The sequence below is a fragment of the Corapipo altera genome, unplaced genomic scaffold, assembly GCF_003945725.1.
Source record: "Corapipo altera isolate COAL_440 unplaced genomic scaffold, ASM394572v1 201, whole genome shotgun sequence".
Classification (NCBI taxonomy): domain Eukaryota; kingdom Metazoa; phylum Chordata; class Aves; order Passeriformes; family Pipridae; genus Corapipo; species Corapipo altera.
The window spans coordinates 2,362,322-2,378,547 of NW_020884940.1; the positions used below are offsets into that span (position 1 = coordinate 2,362,322).

The 16,226-nt window shown below is 48.2% G+C and overlaps 1 protein-coding gene across 1 annotated transcript in view; it reads left to right on the forward strand.

The window, feature by feature from the left end:
- MAN1C1 (mannosidase alpha class 1C member 1) overlaps nt 1-12,743 on the forward strand; it is a 63,150-nt gene extending 50,407 nt beyond the window's left edge. Inside the window, 7 exon segments of the mRNA XM_027661443.1 lie at nt 211-334; nt 2,826-2,919; nt 6,407-6,522; nt 6,710-6,929; nt 8,418-8,590; nt 9,545-9,660; nt 10,364-12,743. Of these exon segments, the coding sequence (XP_027517244.1) occupies nt 211-334; nt 2,826-2,919; nt 6,407-6,522; nt 6,710-6,929; nt 8,418-8,590; nt 9,545-9,660; nt 10,364-10,484 (964 nt within the window). The 3' untranslated portion in view covers nt 10,485-12,743.
- The last annotated feature ends 3,483 nt before the right edge of the window (nt 12,744-16,226 follow it).

Below are 16,226 nucleotides of genomic sequence, written 5' to 3' on the forward strand. Positions count from 1 at the left end.
GCAATCCTCTGTAAAACTACTGCTCCATCCCACTGGAACTGTTCCTTGTGAGAGTCCTGAAAATCTGTGTGTGTCCTTTCCATGGCCCCTGTTGAGACCTGGTGTGCAGCACATGCCCATAGCAAAGGGAGATCTGCACTGGGACAGGGGGAACCTCAGGCTTTGGCTGTGTTTTCCTGGCAATGAAGGCTCCCTTTTCTCTCCTTGCAGTGGCATGAGTTGGAGCTGGGGTTGGGCATCAGCTGGAAGCAGCATCTTGGCAGAATTTGGTACCTTGCACTTAGAATTCCTGCACCTCTCCGAGCTCTCTGGCAACCCGGTGTTTGCAGAAAAGGCAAGTACTTCCCACCTTGGTCTTCAGTGAATTGGTCTCTTCATAATCCTGGGATGTTTTTCCCCGTGTGTGTGACGTTGTAGCAATTTTGCTCAGACAAGGACACAGCCAAAATTAAACCATCAAGTGGATGCAGACTGCACAGGGAATTGTTAATTCTGATATCCCAACAGCAGTGCCTTGTACTTGCAGAGCTTTTGATCTGAACAGGCATTAAATGTTGTGCTCCAGCCAGCAAGATTTCTACAGAGGTTATTTTGTGTAGGGAAGGCCTGACAGTCGACATGCTGCATCCTTTTGTGTAACTTTAACTGAAAATCTATTAATGTTATACATTACCTTGTGCTTTTCTATTCCACAGCTGATCTTGTAGTGCATGTGAGAACATCTTAATAAATACCAGCAACTCATCAGCTTTTTCTGCTCATCCCTCAGGAACCATCTCTGAGGGAGACAAATTCCTCCAGTTAGAATCCAAACTGCTCCTATGAGCCCAAGGGAAATGGGGCTTGTCCCAAGTCCCAGAGCAGGGTGAAGACAGGCAGTGGTTACAGGATTGCCAAAAAAAAGCTCAAAATGATGCTTTTCCAGGGTCTGTCCAGTGCAGGTCTGTCAGATATGAAACAAAGAGAGAATCTGAAGAAAAGACAGGAAGAAAGAGGAGGAAGAAGCTGGGAGAGCAAAGTGGAGACTAGGATGGAGTGTATGGAAAGCAATAAGGGTGGGGTGAGCAAGAGGAATGTCAGGGGGTGAGCAGGAGAGAAAAGCAGAGGGTGAAGGGAAAAGAACCCAGGGAACTCTGTAAGGAAGATGAGGAAAGACTGGTGATTTGAACTGAAGAGACAAGCTAGAGATTCCTGAGGACAGTGATAATGACAAATTGCTCAGAGGAAGGGGGGAGCTGAGAAAAGGCCAGTAAAGGGAACAGTGGTCTGGAAAGAAAATGTGTGTGAAGGAAATGAAGGGAATGAAGGGAGGGGAGTTGTGTGGGGAGAGATGAGCACAGAAAACACAAGGGCAGGGAGATGCACTGCTGAAAACTAGAATTGCATCTACATTCCAGTCTCAAACTGTGACATTTCGAGCCAGGGTCAAGCCTCTGTCCCCAGCCTAATATGTTTTCCTCTTTTCCTCCTAAGCCCATGGAGGGAAAAGGGCAAAACCTTTCTAATGGACTCTCCTGAGCTGATGTGTGCACAGAAAATATATCACATTCATCCTGACACCCTCTGAGAGGCAAAATATAGGATGATGTGGGCTCAAACAGCCCATCCTGTGGGAAATTACTGCAGAGGAACCAATCAACTCATTAACTCACAGCTTGGGACTCCTGTGATTTTAGGAAGAATGAAGTCCATCTGTGTCTTTTATTCAAACATGTCATTAATATGCCAGGCTCCTAAACTTCAGTAAATATTATGCAGCCTGACGACTTACTTGGAAGCACCGACTTAAGTCTGTAGCCAGCTTTGGGCGTACAAATTGTCTAATTTTATAAAAGGTTTAGAGGGTATTAGCTGCTCTGTAGGTTATAATAGAATATTTATGCTGCACAGCATTTAACTGGGTCCCTTATGGGAGAGGCCTATTGGATTTAATGGGAGTGAAACCAAGGGGAGGGTTTAGAGAGTAAGTGTGGCTGTTCTGGGGGTATTAAAGGAGCTGCCTGTCGTTGAAATTAAAGGCCCCAATTCATCATGCTAAGTGACCACGTGGTGAATTTTAGTGCTGTGTGAGTCACTCATCCCTGCCACTCCTTTCCCTTTGGATCATGGAAAAAATCACCCTCTGCATCTCTCACGTTTCACATTTCCACCCAGATCCCAAGTCACAGAATCACAGAGTCATGGAATGGTTTGGGTTGGCAGCAGCCCTAAAGATCATCCAGTTCCACCTCCTGCCATGGGCAGGGACACCTTCCACTAGCCCAGGTTGCTCCAAGCCCCGTCCATCCTGGCCTTGGACACTTCCAGGGATCCAGGGGCAGCCACAGCTTCTCTGGGTAACCTGTGCCAGGGCCTCCTCACCCTCACAGGGAGGAATTCTTCCTAAAATCTAATCTAAACCTGACCTCTTTCAGCTTAAGGCCATTCCCCCTTTTCCTATCACTCCATGCCCTTGTGAAAAGTCCCTCTCAGCTTTCTTGTAGCCCCCTTAGGTATTGGAAGGTGCTATAAGGTCTCCCTGGGATTGCTTCTGGACCATGTTAGTGAGCTGCTTCCACTGCCTGCTCAACTGGGGCCTTGCAGGGTTTTCAGAATCATTTCTAAAATCCCACAGAGCTGGATAAAGACTGGGCTGAGCAGTCCAGCCCAAAAGCTTCTCCATCCCAGAGAGCCCTGTCACTGGGCTATGCCTGATCCCAGTGTTCCAGGCTGCTGTGCCTGTTCAGGAGGGATCAGCACTGAGGAATTAGAGACCTTGGTGACAGAGCAAGCCTCCAGCTCTGTCAGCAGAGCAGTAACACCATTCTGTCTCTCATCTCTCCTAGGTGATGAACATCCGCAGAGTCCTCAACAGAGTGGAGAAGCCCCAGGGCCTTTATCCCAACTTCCTCAGCCCGGTGACAGGGAACTGGGTGCAGCGTAGGTATCTCTGTGTGTTCAGCCCTGCCTGGAGCGTTTCAGTCTTTCCATTTTTCTTCAGGAAGCAGTAGCAACTGTCAGAGCAGCAAGCCAAGAAAATGTCTTGTCAGGCAGCCTGTTATACATGTGATTGGATAATACAGCCCGATTTGTAAGATGCAATATAGTAATTGCACACTTATTCCATCAGCCTTGTTTCCAGCTGAGTGTCTCACCTTCCAGAGAGAATTAGGGCCTTTCTTGCACGGGGGAGGATAATGGTACATGGTCCATCACACAGATATTAGAAATCAGCACATCTCTTTAAGACTTCATCCTGCAGTCAGCACAGAGCCCGTGGACCTGCTCGGGAGCTGCACGGGAAGGCTGAGCAGCAGCACTGTGAGATTTACCTCTGGAATGTGCTGCAGCAAGTAAGGAGCCACCTGGAGAGGCAGAGGGCTTGTAAGAGTCTTGGATCCCCCTCGGATCCGGGGCTGCATTCTCCTGTGTGCACTCCTGTTCCTGTTACCATGGTACCTCTGCATCGTGCGGTTTGGTGCGAGAAGGATGAGACAGGAATGTTTTCTTTCCTCTTGTTGAGAACCCAGCACGGGAGATGTGGGCATTAAGTAGGTACTGCCCTGGTATGAAAGGGGAGCAATAACAAGGAAAGGGCAGGGAAATATTAGAAGCAGTGTGCCCAGGGACAGGTTATTTACTTTCCTGCTTTTCACACACAGCCCCCTCCTTACCCAGAGAAGAGACTGTACCCCTCTTCTTGGGTCACCCAAGTTTGCCCTCTGCTAGGAATAGGAGATGGTACTTCTGCTGCTCTGACTTCAACCTTCTGCTCTCTTATTGATTTGCTTGTTTTGGTTGCTGGTTTTCTTGTTCCTCTGTCAAAGGAATGAAAAGTCTCTTCGTGCAGAAGATGTTTTGAACCTGTCAGTGGATTACATTTATTGTCTGGGCAGGTTGCTTTTAGTCCTTACATTACCTGGTGTCTCCATGTCTCGCTGCACTGTTTGTTCAGCTGGATCACTCCAGACCTTTCCAACTGTATTAATGGCTCTGATGGTACCTGACAGGCAGTTGTGTGGCTGAGGCAGGGACAGAGCTGTGGCTGTGAGCAATCCCTGACCTTCAGCTGCCACATCAGCACCTCTAATGGTGACTGACAGGTATCCCAGCAAAGTGTCTTGGATGGTCACAGTTATCCTGTTAAACCAGAGCTGTCCTTTGGGGACATGGGGAAAGAAAACAGGTTTCTGTTCAACCCAGTAATTGATCTTCAGAATTATCCCATCCCTTTGTAAGCAGTTCAGCTTCCCCTCTGCATTTGTCTCTGCAGAGTTGTTATATGTTCCACTTGAAAAGCTCATCTCCCGTCCCCTGCTGCACCCTGAGATCCCATTTCCTTGAGGTTATTCCCAGTGGCAGTTCCCAATTCCATGCTGTACATTCCACCAGACACCAGCATTAGTTCTGCCTGTTCAGTGGTGCTGAGAGGAGGAGAAGTGCCTGGCTTTGCCATAACTGGTCATTACAGAATGTCTGGGAAACTGAGGAGCTGTGCTCTTAGCCCAGGTGGGGATGATTCTCGGCTGGATACCCAGCACTCATCTCTTCTGCCACTGATTTAATTCTATTTTATGCCTGCAGATTTCACTTTGTTGCCCTGACCTGCTCCCACCCCTTGCTGACGTAAAGAGAGGCCTGTTGCTGGTTTTCAGAGCATATTAAAAGTAGCCTCTGATTACTTGTTCAGGGATAGGCAGATCTATGCCAAAGCCTGCAAATAACCTGACTCCCAGGCAGACTTTCAGCCCATGGCACAGGCTGTTTGTGGCAGTTGCTCATCATATGACCTTGTGATCTCAATCCATATTCCAAGGAGTGAAAAGACTGATCAGCCCCTTCTGCATCTGGTGAGAAAGAGATGAGGACCAAAGCAGGGAGGCAGCTGCAGCCTGTTCCCTGTAGGTACCAGGCTCTCATCTTCTCTCATCTTCTCTCTTGCCATTAAAGCTCTTTGCAGGAAGCCGTTTTTCTTGAAATTGCTGTGATTTTCTTAAAAGGTGTATCTCTGACCTGGTTGGATGAGCAGATCTCCTAAATGAAGAGACTGTGCTGTACCTCTTCTGAGTGCAGTTGTTACCTTTAGAAAATTAAAGCCCAGTCCCCTGCTGAAAGAGGAGATTTGTTTATGCAGAGTGCCTGGGAGGCAAACGCTGGCAAAGCTGATGCCATATGGAAAGCAATTATGTACCAGAGCTCCTGCTTTGGTGATTTTATGAATGACACACTTAGGATCACAGAGCTGCTCTTTAAAGACAGGCTGTGCAGCCGGTGTTTGCAAATAGTCTGTCCTTTCTTTTTTTTTTTCCCCACTGAATTCATGTGTCTAATCCCATTGTTTTGCCATGGATTATTCCGTGGATCATTGGACACAGTGTATCAGGGATGTTTGCTCTTCAGGTCAGGAAAATGCATGGCTGTTGATTTCTTCTGCTGGTAGGATTTAGCATTTAGAATAAGCCTTGGGACTTTATATTTGTACAAGGCAAAGGAAAACAAAAATCTGAACGTTTAAGTCCGAACACCTGCTGCATCTGCTTCCCTTGGAAATGAGGATGGTGCAGACCCAGGGGTGGACACTGTTAATTAACAGGGGCTGCTTAGTCCACGGTGGGTAATTTGTCTTGCTCTCCTAGAAAGGGGAGTGCTTGGCTGCTTAAAGAGTGAACGCAGCTCTTCTCCCCGTGGTGCAGTTTCAAGCCATAAATCCATCCAGCAGTTCCCCCCGGGCAGAAACCTGCAGCTGTCGTGCCCATTTCGCACTGCAATCCTTCAGCATCTCCCCCTAAGGTCAGAGCAGGGTGTTCTCTGAGCAGACAGCCTTGGAAATCTGATTTCTGCAGAGGGAGATATTCAGTGCACATCCTTGTACCTGACTTTATCATTTTAATACGCCAGCAACCCCAGCCTTCCCCAGGGCACAGAGTCCCACTGTGAGCCAGGAATACAAATGGCACGACGGAGAAGTCCCTCCAGCAGCCCCTTGCTGGCAGCTCTGTGGGATAGAGCACACATTCTCCCTTTCCTGAGGCAGGGAGACAGCTCCCAGGGGCTTCATATACATGGAGATCTATCAACACCCCCCCTCCACTGCTCTTGGTTTATGAGGGTGGGATTTATGATGATCACTTCATAAACAGGAAGCATCTTCAGGTTGCAGTATAAATAACTTGTAAAATAAGACCTCTGAATGGTTTTGGTGAGGGATATTAATGCTCTGTAAAATGACAGGACATTTTTCTTCTGATTGCACTTTCCACCTTTCTTCCCCTTTGAAAAAGAAATGCTGCAAGCTCTCCCCAGGAAAACTGGGAAGAGGAAGGAGAGAACAAGGGCATTAAATAGGACGTGGTTGTTTCCCCTTTGTAAAGCAACTGCTCATTGTATGTCATGAACCTGAGGTTCTTTTCTGGCTTTCCCACTACAGACCACGTCTCCATTGGGGGGCTTGGGGACAGCTTTTATGAATATCTCATCAAATCTTGGCTGATGTCAGACAAGAAAGACTTGGAGGCTAAAAAGATGTACGACGATGCACTAGAGGTAAGGAGCAGGTTGCTGCTCTGTGTTTTTGAGGGGGGGCATTGCTCACAGGAAGGTTTCAGATCTTCAGAACGTCTTGGATCTTTGGGTTTCCTTGGTGTTCACCCCTGTATCTTGAAATACTTAGTGAGTAAGTTGTACTTACTGTCCACTAAGTGTCTTGAAGCCTTGATTTTCATCCCTTTAGGCAATAGAAAAGCATTTGGTCAAAAAGTCTGCTGGAGGATTGACCTACATCGCTGAATGGAGGGGAGGCATCTTGGACCACAAAATGGGCCACTTGGCTTGTTTCTCTGGGGGCATGATTGCACTTGGAGCTGAAGATGCTGGAGAAGAGAGGAGGCAGAGGCACATGGATCTGGCTGCAGAAATAACAAACACATGTCACGAGTCTTATGCACGCTCAGGTAAATCCGTGGGCTGCCTGGAAGTGTCACTGAGGGATCACCCACAGCCTCAGGAGGCTCAGGGTCGTTTGGAGAGGTTTGCAGTGGGGTATTTTGTGCTCCAGCAGCATCTGCATCCCTGTGTGTGGTTTTCACTTGGCTTTTCTGGGGTATCTAGAGGAGACAGCAATATGTTTTACAGAGCAGGCAGCTGGAGCAGAGGGACAGGCAGATGTCAGCCCCTGTGGCAGAGCTGGGAAGTGAACCCAGGGCTGAATCCTAGTCCTGCCTCCCAGCCACAGAACCAGCCTTCTCCCAACAGGACTGTAGTTTGAGTCTGTCCTTTCACACCCCTGTGTGGACAAGAAGGGAAGATTAACAGAGATTAATTGCAAAGCATCCCACTATATGGAGCAGAGCAGCTGAGAAGCCCAAGAGGGGAGTGCTGGAGACCTGCAGCTGCTGGTAGGAACCAAAAAAATGAAGTTGCTCAGCCTTTCTCAGCTGTCTGAGCAGAGGCTGAGTCTTTTCATTTCACAAGTTCAGTAAAATTTGTTTCATCCCCCAGTGCTTATCAGTGCTCTGGGAGAGCAGGGACTGGTGATGAATGAAGGACTGGGTTAGTTCTCTGCCTGCAGGAGCTGTTTTGGACACCACTCCTTTCTTTGTAGGCATCTCTGCAGCTCCTAGGAGGCTGCAGGCAATGAGGCAGCTTTCCAGGACTCTGTCAGGCACAAGTCTGCCTCCACTAACTGTTTGCAAAGATTGTTTCACACCTTCCTCACATCCCCAAGCCCATATTGGCAGTTGGTGTCCAGCACGTTTGCCCAGTAAACTTCCAGCTAAATAACTCCTCCCCCCCCCCAACACTTACAGAGCTAAAACAAGCCACATGAACTAACAACCCTCTGGGTGTGAGTGCCTGGAGCCAATTTTCACCTTCAGCAACATCCATCAGCTCAGAAAGGACCAGCAGCAAGCTGCCCACAGTGTTTCAGTGCTGGCATTTCAGCAGGCTCAGTGTTCTGCAGGAATTGTCTGTGCATGTCACCCTGTTCCCCCCCCTGCCATAGGCAGGGACACCTGCCACTAGCCCAGCTTGCTCCAAGCCCTGTCCAGCCTGGCTTTGGACACTTCCAGGGATGAGGCAGCCACAGCTTCTCTGGCCAACCTTATAAGCAACCTCTACAGTTTCCCTGTTTTCAAACAGGTGTTGCAAATAGGGATCTGAGTGCTAGTTAATGCCTGAAAGAGATTTGAGTGTCCCTCTTATGTAAGGGACACTCAAAAAGACCAAGGTACTCTTAATGCTTTATTTATAAAAGCCCAGTGAAGTTGGTTAAGCTTCCCCATCATCCCCTTGTCTCCTTTCCAAAGAGGCTGCTAGCGACCCAGAAGAAAAGGCTCATCCAAGCCTTTGTTCAATGTTGGCAGCCCTGAGCAACATAAGAGCACCTGGATGGTCTCTTTACTTGTTTTGTCCTCCTGCATGTGTGTGATTTTGGGCAGATACCAAACTGGGCCCTGAAGCCTTTCGCTTTGATGCTGGGAGTGAAGCCATGGCAACCAGGCTGAGCGAGCGCTACTACATCCTGCGGCCAGAGGTGGTGGAGAGCTACATGTACCTGTGGAGGCTCACCCACGACCCCAAGTACAGGCAGTGGGGCTGGGAGGTGGTCAAGGTAAGCCTGAAGAAGTCATGGTAATAACTTTCTTGCTGGATTCCTACAGAAATCTTTCCTTCGGTCAGTTAAAAAAAAAAAAAAAAGGCAGAAATGATTTATAAGTCGTGTTAGGTGTTGAGATACATTAGTGGAGGTGTTCAAGGCCAGGTTGGATGGGGCTCTGAGTAACCTGGTCTAGTAAAAGGTGTCCCTGCCTGTGACAGGGGGTGGAATTAAGGATCTTTAAGGTCCCTTTCAGCCCTGTGATTTTGCATTAGCAATGGGGCAGGAATACACAAACTAGCTCAGTTTGGTGTGGCATCTCCACTGATTGTTGTGGATGTTTCCTCCTCATTTTGGGCTACAGTCAGTAAGGGCAGTGGAGGTTTGTGGACAGTGCTGCAGACAGCAAAACCTCCCATTAATGTAAAAACCCTCTGCAAAAAGGAGTCAGCCTTGTGTTTGAAGTCTCTGGAGTGCTCAGCACCACTGGTTTGTAGTTAGCCAGAGAAAACCAGCAAAGCTGCCTTTGTCCTTTGTTGTGTCTTCTTCCTACAAAGACCTCACAGCCAGAAGGCCCCTCACCCATTCCCAGCTCATGCAAAGCCCCTTGGCTGCTGCCCCATGTCCTGGCAGGGGCTGCTCCAGTGGCAGAACTGTCGTTTGTGTGCTTGCCCTGGAAAAGAGGCCCCATAAACAGCTTGAGCTGCCTCTGGAGATCTGAGTTTGCTGTTTCTGTGGTGTCAAGGTCAATCAATCACCTAACTTAGGTGGCTGATGTTTCTCTTACTATTTCATTAGAGCTATCTTGACTCCCAGAGTCTGGAGTAATCACCACACTCTTCAGTGAGGGACAGAGGCTGTGATAAACCTGGAATTTGATTTGTACAGCTGGCTGGTAATGCAGCTGATGATGATTAATGAGTTGCTCCACACTGCTGTGTGTCACTGAGGTTTCTTTTTCTTTCTCAGGCCCTGGAAAAACACTGTAGAGTAGAAGCTGGTTTTTCTGGCATCAGAGATGTTTACACCACAACCCCAACCCACGACAACATGCAACAGAGTTTTTTCCTCGCAGAGACTCTGAAGTAAGTCTCGTATCACAGAGGCCTTTCAGAGTAGCATAATTCCTGAAGCACCAACACTCTGGCCTGCAATAAGTCTCTGGTAATAAGGGGGAAGTCTTCTCTTCTAGTGGAAGGCGTCCCTGCCCATGGTTGGGGGTTGAAAGGAGGTGATCTTTAAGGTCCCTTCCAACCCAAACCATTCTGTGGCTCTGGGGGGAAAACTGGGCAGGCTTTGGGTGCTCTGAAGCCTTGGCAGTTTCCTGCTGTAGAACCACTGCTGTCCTTGGCACTCTCGAGGTTCCTGCTCATGTGCTGGATTTAAAGAACTCTTCTGTGCCTTAGAGCTGCTTTAAGTGGGCGGCTCTGACTGCTGATCTCCCTTGAATTTGCCTCTGATGGTTTAAGAGGCAGCCCTGTCCTCTGCCAGGTTCATGTCCTGCACAACTGTGGCCTGAATCTGCTGCCCCTTGGTGCAGACCTGCTTTGCTGGTTGTGTGAATGTTTGTGGGGGGGCTGAGCATGGATGCCCACCCCCTTCTGCCCCAGGGGGGGTGGTTTCCAGCAGGAGAGTGAGCCAGGGGGTTGGGAAATGTGCCACCACAGATTGTGACACCTGTGGGCAATGGCAGCCCCATCACAGTCCTGCTGCTTGTGCGTGCTTGGGGTGCCACCTGGGCTTCCTCTGACCTCCCTTTGTGTCCATCTCCTTGCCCTGTGGCTCCAGGTACCTCTATCTTCTGTTCTGTGAAGATGACGTGCTGTCCCTGGACGACTGGGTGTTCAACACTGAGGCTCATCCCCTGCCAGTCAACCACACGAACTTTAAAGCAGCTGTGCAGCAGTGAGGCCCTTGCCCAGCACCTGCTTCCGTGGGTCACTGCTTTTCCTTTCCATTAAAGGAATTCCTGTTGTTCCTAAAATGGTATTTTGGGGCACTAGTCCAATTCCGGACAGTATTCTACTGGGAAGATGGAACCATGATGTAAGCACCTTCTTTTCCTCTGTGAGGAGCTCTATTAGCCTGATAATGAGATGTTTATTCTGGGCCATATTGTACACAGTTCATAGACATTCCTTTATACAGAGAATTTATATGAAATCCACTGATTTTGCTTTATAGTGGCCAAAGGACTGGAAGTTTGCCATAAAATAGACACAAACACACACAAACACACATCCTCCTTTCCTTTTTCTGTTTCATTTTTGCCTTTTATATGCTCTTGGATTTATCAGCTTTCTAATGAACAGTTTTCAACATACTGTGCTTTCTGGTGGTGGGCTTTGGGGGCACTTTGGGAAGGGCAGGAGAATGAGGAAGGGGAGTTGCCCTTGATGTGGAGTGTGTGGGGATGGATGAGGAGCCAACTGAGAGCTCAGGGCTTGGGATTAAAGAGAGGACAGGGAAAGATGATCTTACAGTGGGTGTCTGCTGTAGGCACCTGACCAGGGAGAACAAGAGGATCGGACCCTCCACAGACAGGTAGGAGCAGCATCAGGTTTGAATTTGCAGACCTTGGTCTTCATGGGGGACTTCAACCCTCCTAGTATCTGCTGGAGGGACACACAGCAGGGAATGAGCAATCCAGGAGGTTCTTTGAGTGGATTGATGATAAATTCCTCCCCCAGCTGGCAGAGGAGCCAACAAAGAGGGGCTCTGCTGACCTCACACCAGCCAGGGGCTCACTGGGGATGTGAAGGTGAAAGGCAGCTCTGGCTGCAGCAACCATGAGCTGGTGAGTTCAGCATCCTGAGGGAAGGAGGGGAAAAGCAAGCTCAGCCCTGGGCTTCAGGAGAGCAGACTTGGACCTCTTCAAAGATCTGCTTGGAAGAGTCCTATGGGATCAGACCTGGAGGGAAGAGGGGCCTGAGAAAGCCAGTAAATATTCAAGAGTCATGTCCTCCAAGCTTAAGAGAGTTCCATTCCAGTGAGCAGGAAGTCAGGCAAAAATGCCAGGAGGGCTCTGTGGATGAGCAGAGAACTCCCAGTCAAACTCAGACACATGAAGGAAGCTGAGGGTGGAAGCAGGGACAGGTAACCTGGGACCACTGCAGAAACATTGTCTGAGCATCCAAGGCTGACATTAGGGAAGCTAAAGCCCAAATGGAATTGAATTCAGCCAGAAATGTCAATGACAAGAAGAAGGGCATCTATAAGAAAATAGGATACAAAAGGAAGATTGGGGAAATGAGGGCCCACAGCTGAACAAGACAGGAGACCTGTTACACAGGACATGGAAAAGGTGGAGATACCAAATGTTGCCTTTGCCTCTGTCTTGACTGGCAGGACCAGGACTCCCAGGTTCCACAGACTGGGGGGGAAGGCTGGAGCAAGGAAGGGTGTTCCTTCTCCTCCCCTCAGCACAGGTGAAGCTACACCTGGAGTGCTGTGTCCAGTTCTGGGCACCCCAGTACAGGAGAGACATGGACAGGTTGGAGAGAGTCCAACAAACGGCCAAGGAGATAATTAAGGGACTGGAACATCTCTGAGGAAAGGCTGAGAGAACTGGGACTGTTTAGTCTGGAAAGAGAAGGTTCAGGGGGATCTTATTAATGTATAAAAAGACCTGGAGGGTGGGTGCAAAGATGAGCCAGCCTCATGCCAGTGGAACCCAGTGACAGTTCCAGAGGCAACGGGCACAAACTGAACACAGGGAACACAAGGAAACACTTTTTTACCCTGGGGGTGACCAAGCTCTGCCACAGCTTGCCCAGGGAGGCTGTGGAGTCTCCATCCTTGGAGATACTCAAAAGCTGCCTGGACACAGCCCTGGGATCCAGGTGGCCCTGCTTGAGCTGGGGGTTGGGGCAGGTGGACCCTGGAGGTCCCGTCCAGCCTCTGCCATTCCGTGATTCTGTGACTCTGTGGTGTCAAAATTGTAACTGAACCAAAACCTCTCTGCAAAATCCTTGATCCTAATGTATTTTTATATACTTTTTCTGTGCTCTTAAAAACACATTTACCACACATCTCATTTAACTTTCCTTCATCGTTTTTTGTGTTTTTCTACTTTTATTTGGAGCTAAGTGTTACGAGTCACTTGTAATAATTTCACTGCTGTAATAGTCAAATCTGTGAAACAGAATAAAAGTCTTGTAAAATAAAATGCCTCTTCGGGTTGGTCCTGTAAAATACCTGTTACACTATGCTTGGAATAACTAGGTGACAATTCTGGTTGATTTAAATCACACAATAGATGATGTTGATTTCTAGAGTAATCCAGCCAATGTATGGACAGCAATTCCCAGCTCTCTTGAATTTCTGGATCTGGGATCAGCATTCCCTCTGATCACTGCAAAGCTGTGTTGCCCTTGAGGATGGAACATTTTGGTCCATTCTTGTGACATTCTCTCGATAATCGGTTCATTCAGCGACTGGGGAAAATAAGAGTTGCTTCGAGCAGGTTGTGAAGACAAAAAATGTCGTTTCTAAATTCCTGCCTTTGTAATTCCCCAAGAGAAATAAGGTTGTCAGATGGGGACTTAGCATTATCCAGGGGATAAAGATACTGGCTGGTAAGCCTGGCCTAGAGGAATGGTTATTGGTAAATAAACATCTTGGGAGTGAGCTGTGTTATCCAAGAGATTTGGATACCAGGAAGCTGTTCTAGCTCAGAGGATTTTTATAATGGATTAAGGGAATTCCTTAAATAAAAATGTCCTGCTCTTGGAGTAACTCAGAACACTTTGCCTGGCAAAATTTAAACCCCTAAAATAAACAGCATGGTTCTAGTTTCCTTTAGAAATAGGTGCTTGGTGTTACATTAAAACTCCGTGGTTGTTTTCTCTTCTGCACAAGGGAGCAGCAGGAGCTTGTTTGTGGCATCCCACATCTGCAAATGCCTCTGCCTGTGCTCCCAGACATCCACTGAAATCCCCTGGGGCCAGGGGATTAATCACGGGCATCAAGTTAAGCATGCCTGTGTTTAGCAGGAGTAAAGATTTATTCCAAGGATCAGCTTTGTTCCAAGGCCTGGCCCTGATCCATGACCAGGATTTTTCTGTCCTACGGCAAGGCAGGTAACAGAAATGTTTGTCCTGCTGGTGTCTTGAAATGCTTCTGCCCTTCCCTTCCTCGAGCCTTGGCTGGAGGCTCCTGCTCAAGCAGAACTTGGGAGCCCTGTGTGGGATTTGGCCCCATATTCCTCCTGCCAGGTGGGTGAGTGGGATTTCTGTCCACCCAGAGGGGAACCCCTCGGTTTCCAGACTGTGAGCAGGTCAGTAAATGGGGTGTCACATTAAACCAGAGGTTTGGCTTTAAATGTCTGATGGGAGGATCTGGGAAGATGTGTGTCTTTGAGCTGCTTTCCTGCTTTTCTGTCCCAGGCATGTGGGACATCAGTGGGAATTCTGTTATCTGTTGTTGCTTTTTTAGTGTTTTTTCCCTACTTTGAGCCACCAAGCAATTCGATCAGCCTGGGTTATTGCCCATTTCCCCTGTTACATTCAAATTCAGAAGCCGTGATTACCATCTTAATTTTCACCACCAGAGCATGTGATATTTTATATCAGAAGGAATTTCCTGTAAAATGAAGTTCTGATAACAGAAAGTTGCATTAGTGGTGGAGATGAAAACTAATCCCTATCGCTGAGGCTGCTGTCGCCCGGCCTACACGGAGATAAGACAAAACCATCCAGAAAACAAATGCATCTTTTTGTAACCCACACTTCATTTTTACGGCGTTATTAAATTCCCTTGGAAGGCTTTCAGCAGAATTGGTTATTGAATTCAAAAGCCTGGCAGCCAGAGTATTTTTCCACATACGTTTTGATCTGATCTATTTATCTGATTGTTTCAGATGTGATGCACGAGCACTGGCTCCCAGTGCCAGCAGAGTTCCAGCAGCTCCAACTGATCACGTTTGGCTCTCTGGCTTCATTCCCTGTGGAGCCTCCAGCAGGTACCGTGCTGGAGTTGGGAGTCCTCTCAATAAAACTCCTGCTTTGTGAATGATTTCATCCAGGGAGAGCCACGGTGTCCGGACTGTAAGTGACCCACAGATTGGATTGTTCCTCCTCAGTAGGAAAGGCCAGGGAGGAGTTAGGAATGCAAGACATGGGAATTGGCTCTTGCCCTTCAGCTAAATGGTTTATTTTGAAATGTCTCAAACTTCATTTCCCTCCGCAGCCTTCGCTGGCCGTTCATTTTCTGGGATGAACTCTGTGATTTCCATGGCTGTGAAGCTTTGTCACCTCTGGTTTTCTCGTCCCCTCCAAAAAGCCCCAGGTGAAACCAGACTTGGATACTCCTTGTTCCTTACAGTTTCCAGAGGATTAATGTTTTTGAGCCTCAGTCTGGTCAGGACTTGCTTGCCTGGGGAGGGGGGGTTCTGTTTCCAGGTGCTTTTTCCATTTGAGCACAGAGCTCAGGTTTTACAGCCTCATTCCATTGCTCTGTGATGGGTTTGGCTTTTGATCCAGGGTTTCAGGCAATGGGAACAGGGCCATGGATTGAAACAAGGACAGGGTTCCTCTGCTCTCCCAGCGTGCTGCCCTGGAATGTGGAGTGACTGCCTGTACTCTGACACATGGAAAATCCATCCATCTCCTGCAAAAAAGGTTGCTCCAAGTTTTTCATCCCTGCTACCAATTTCTCACTGTTTTTCTTAACTTTCTCCCTCCTAACAAAGGGAAAATCTGGGATAGTTTTTCCTGCTGGGTGAATTCTCTTGGTGGAAGTCTTCCCTGTTATTTTTCTGGGATTCCCTTTGATACAGGTGTGCCTGGGTGGGCCACACAGCAGAAGTCTGGATATTTAACATTCTTCCTGAGTGCTGTAATCTCAGGACCCAGCAGTGCAGAGCCAGGAGCTGCTGGGTTTGTTCTCTCTTGAGGAGGATCAGCTCCCAGCAGACACCCTGAATTATTTGACCTTTTGTCTTTTCATTCTTTTTCCTATCAAATAATTCTCCCGTTTGTCATCTTTATGTTGTGGCTGATGACACTGGAAATGGTTCAGCTGTAAAATGAGCCTCTCATTTAAACAGGATCACCTCGGCTCTGCCAACCAACCTTGTCAGGTCTCCTCCACCGAGGAAGCTCCAGGCATTGTCATCTCATATCACCTCTTGCTCTTGCTCATTTCCCAGACAACCAAGTCCATTTGTCCTGTTACATTTTGTGCTGTAAAGGTACGTGCTGGGTTATTTGAGGTCAACAACAGCTCTCCACACCTTAATGAGGCCAGAAATTTTTAAAGCACATCTGAAGTGCTTGAGTGTTCACCTCATTCACACCTGTCTCTGCTCCCAGACACCATTTCAGTCCTCTGCTAATCCAGTTCCTCCCATCTCCTTCCCATGGCCCAAGCACAGGTTCTGTGATGGATGGGGAGGTGCAGAGTGAAGAGCAGCTGTAGAGTTTCATGGAAGTTTTCCTCTATGATGGAGCTGGCAGACTGAAGTTTCTCCTTTCTCCCTTGGCTGTGCAGGTGAAACAACACTGATGTGAATCACAAATTGACTCAGCTCTCAGCTGATGCTGTTTTTTGGGCTCCTCTGCCTGGTCCCAAGCTTTCACCTTCACTGCCAGAGAAACGTCAAGGGCTGTGTGGGGATCTGTGGCAGGGAGAGGAACAGTCTCAAGTCCCA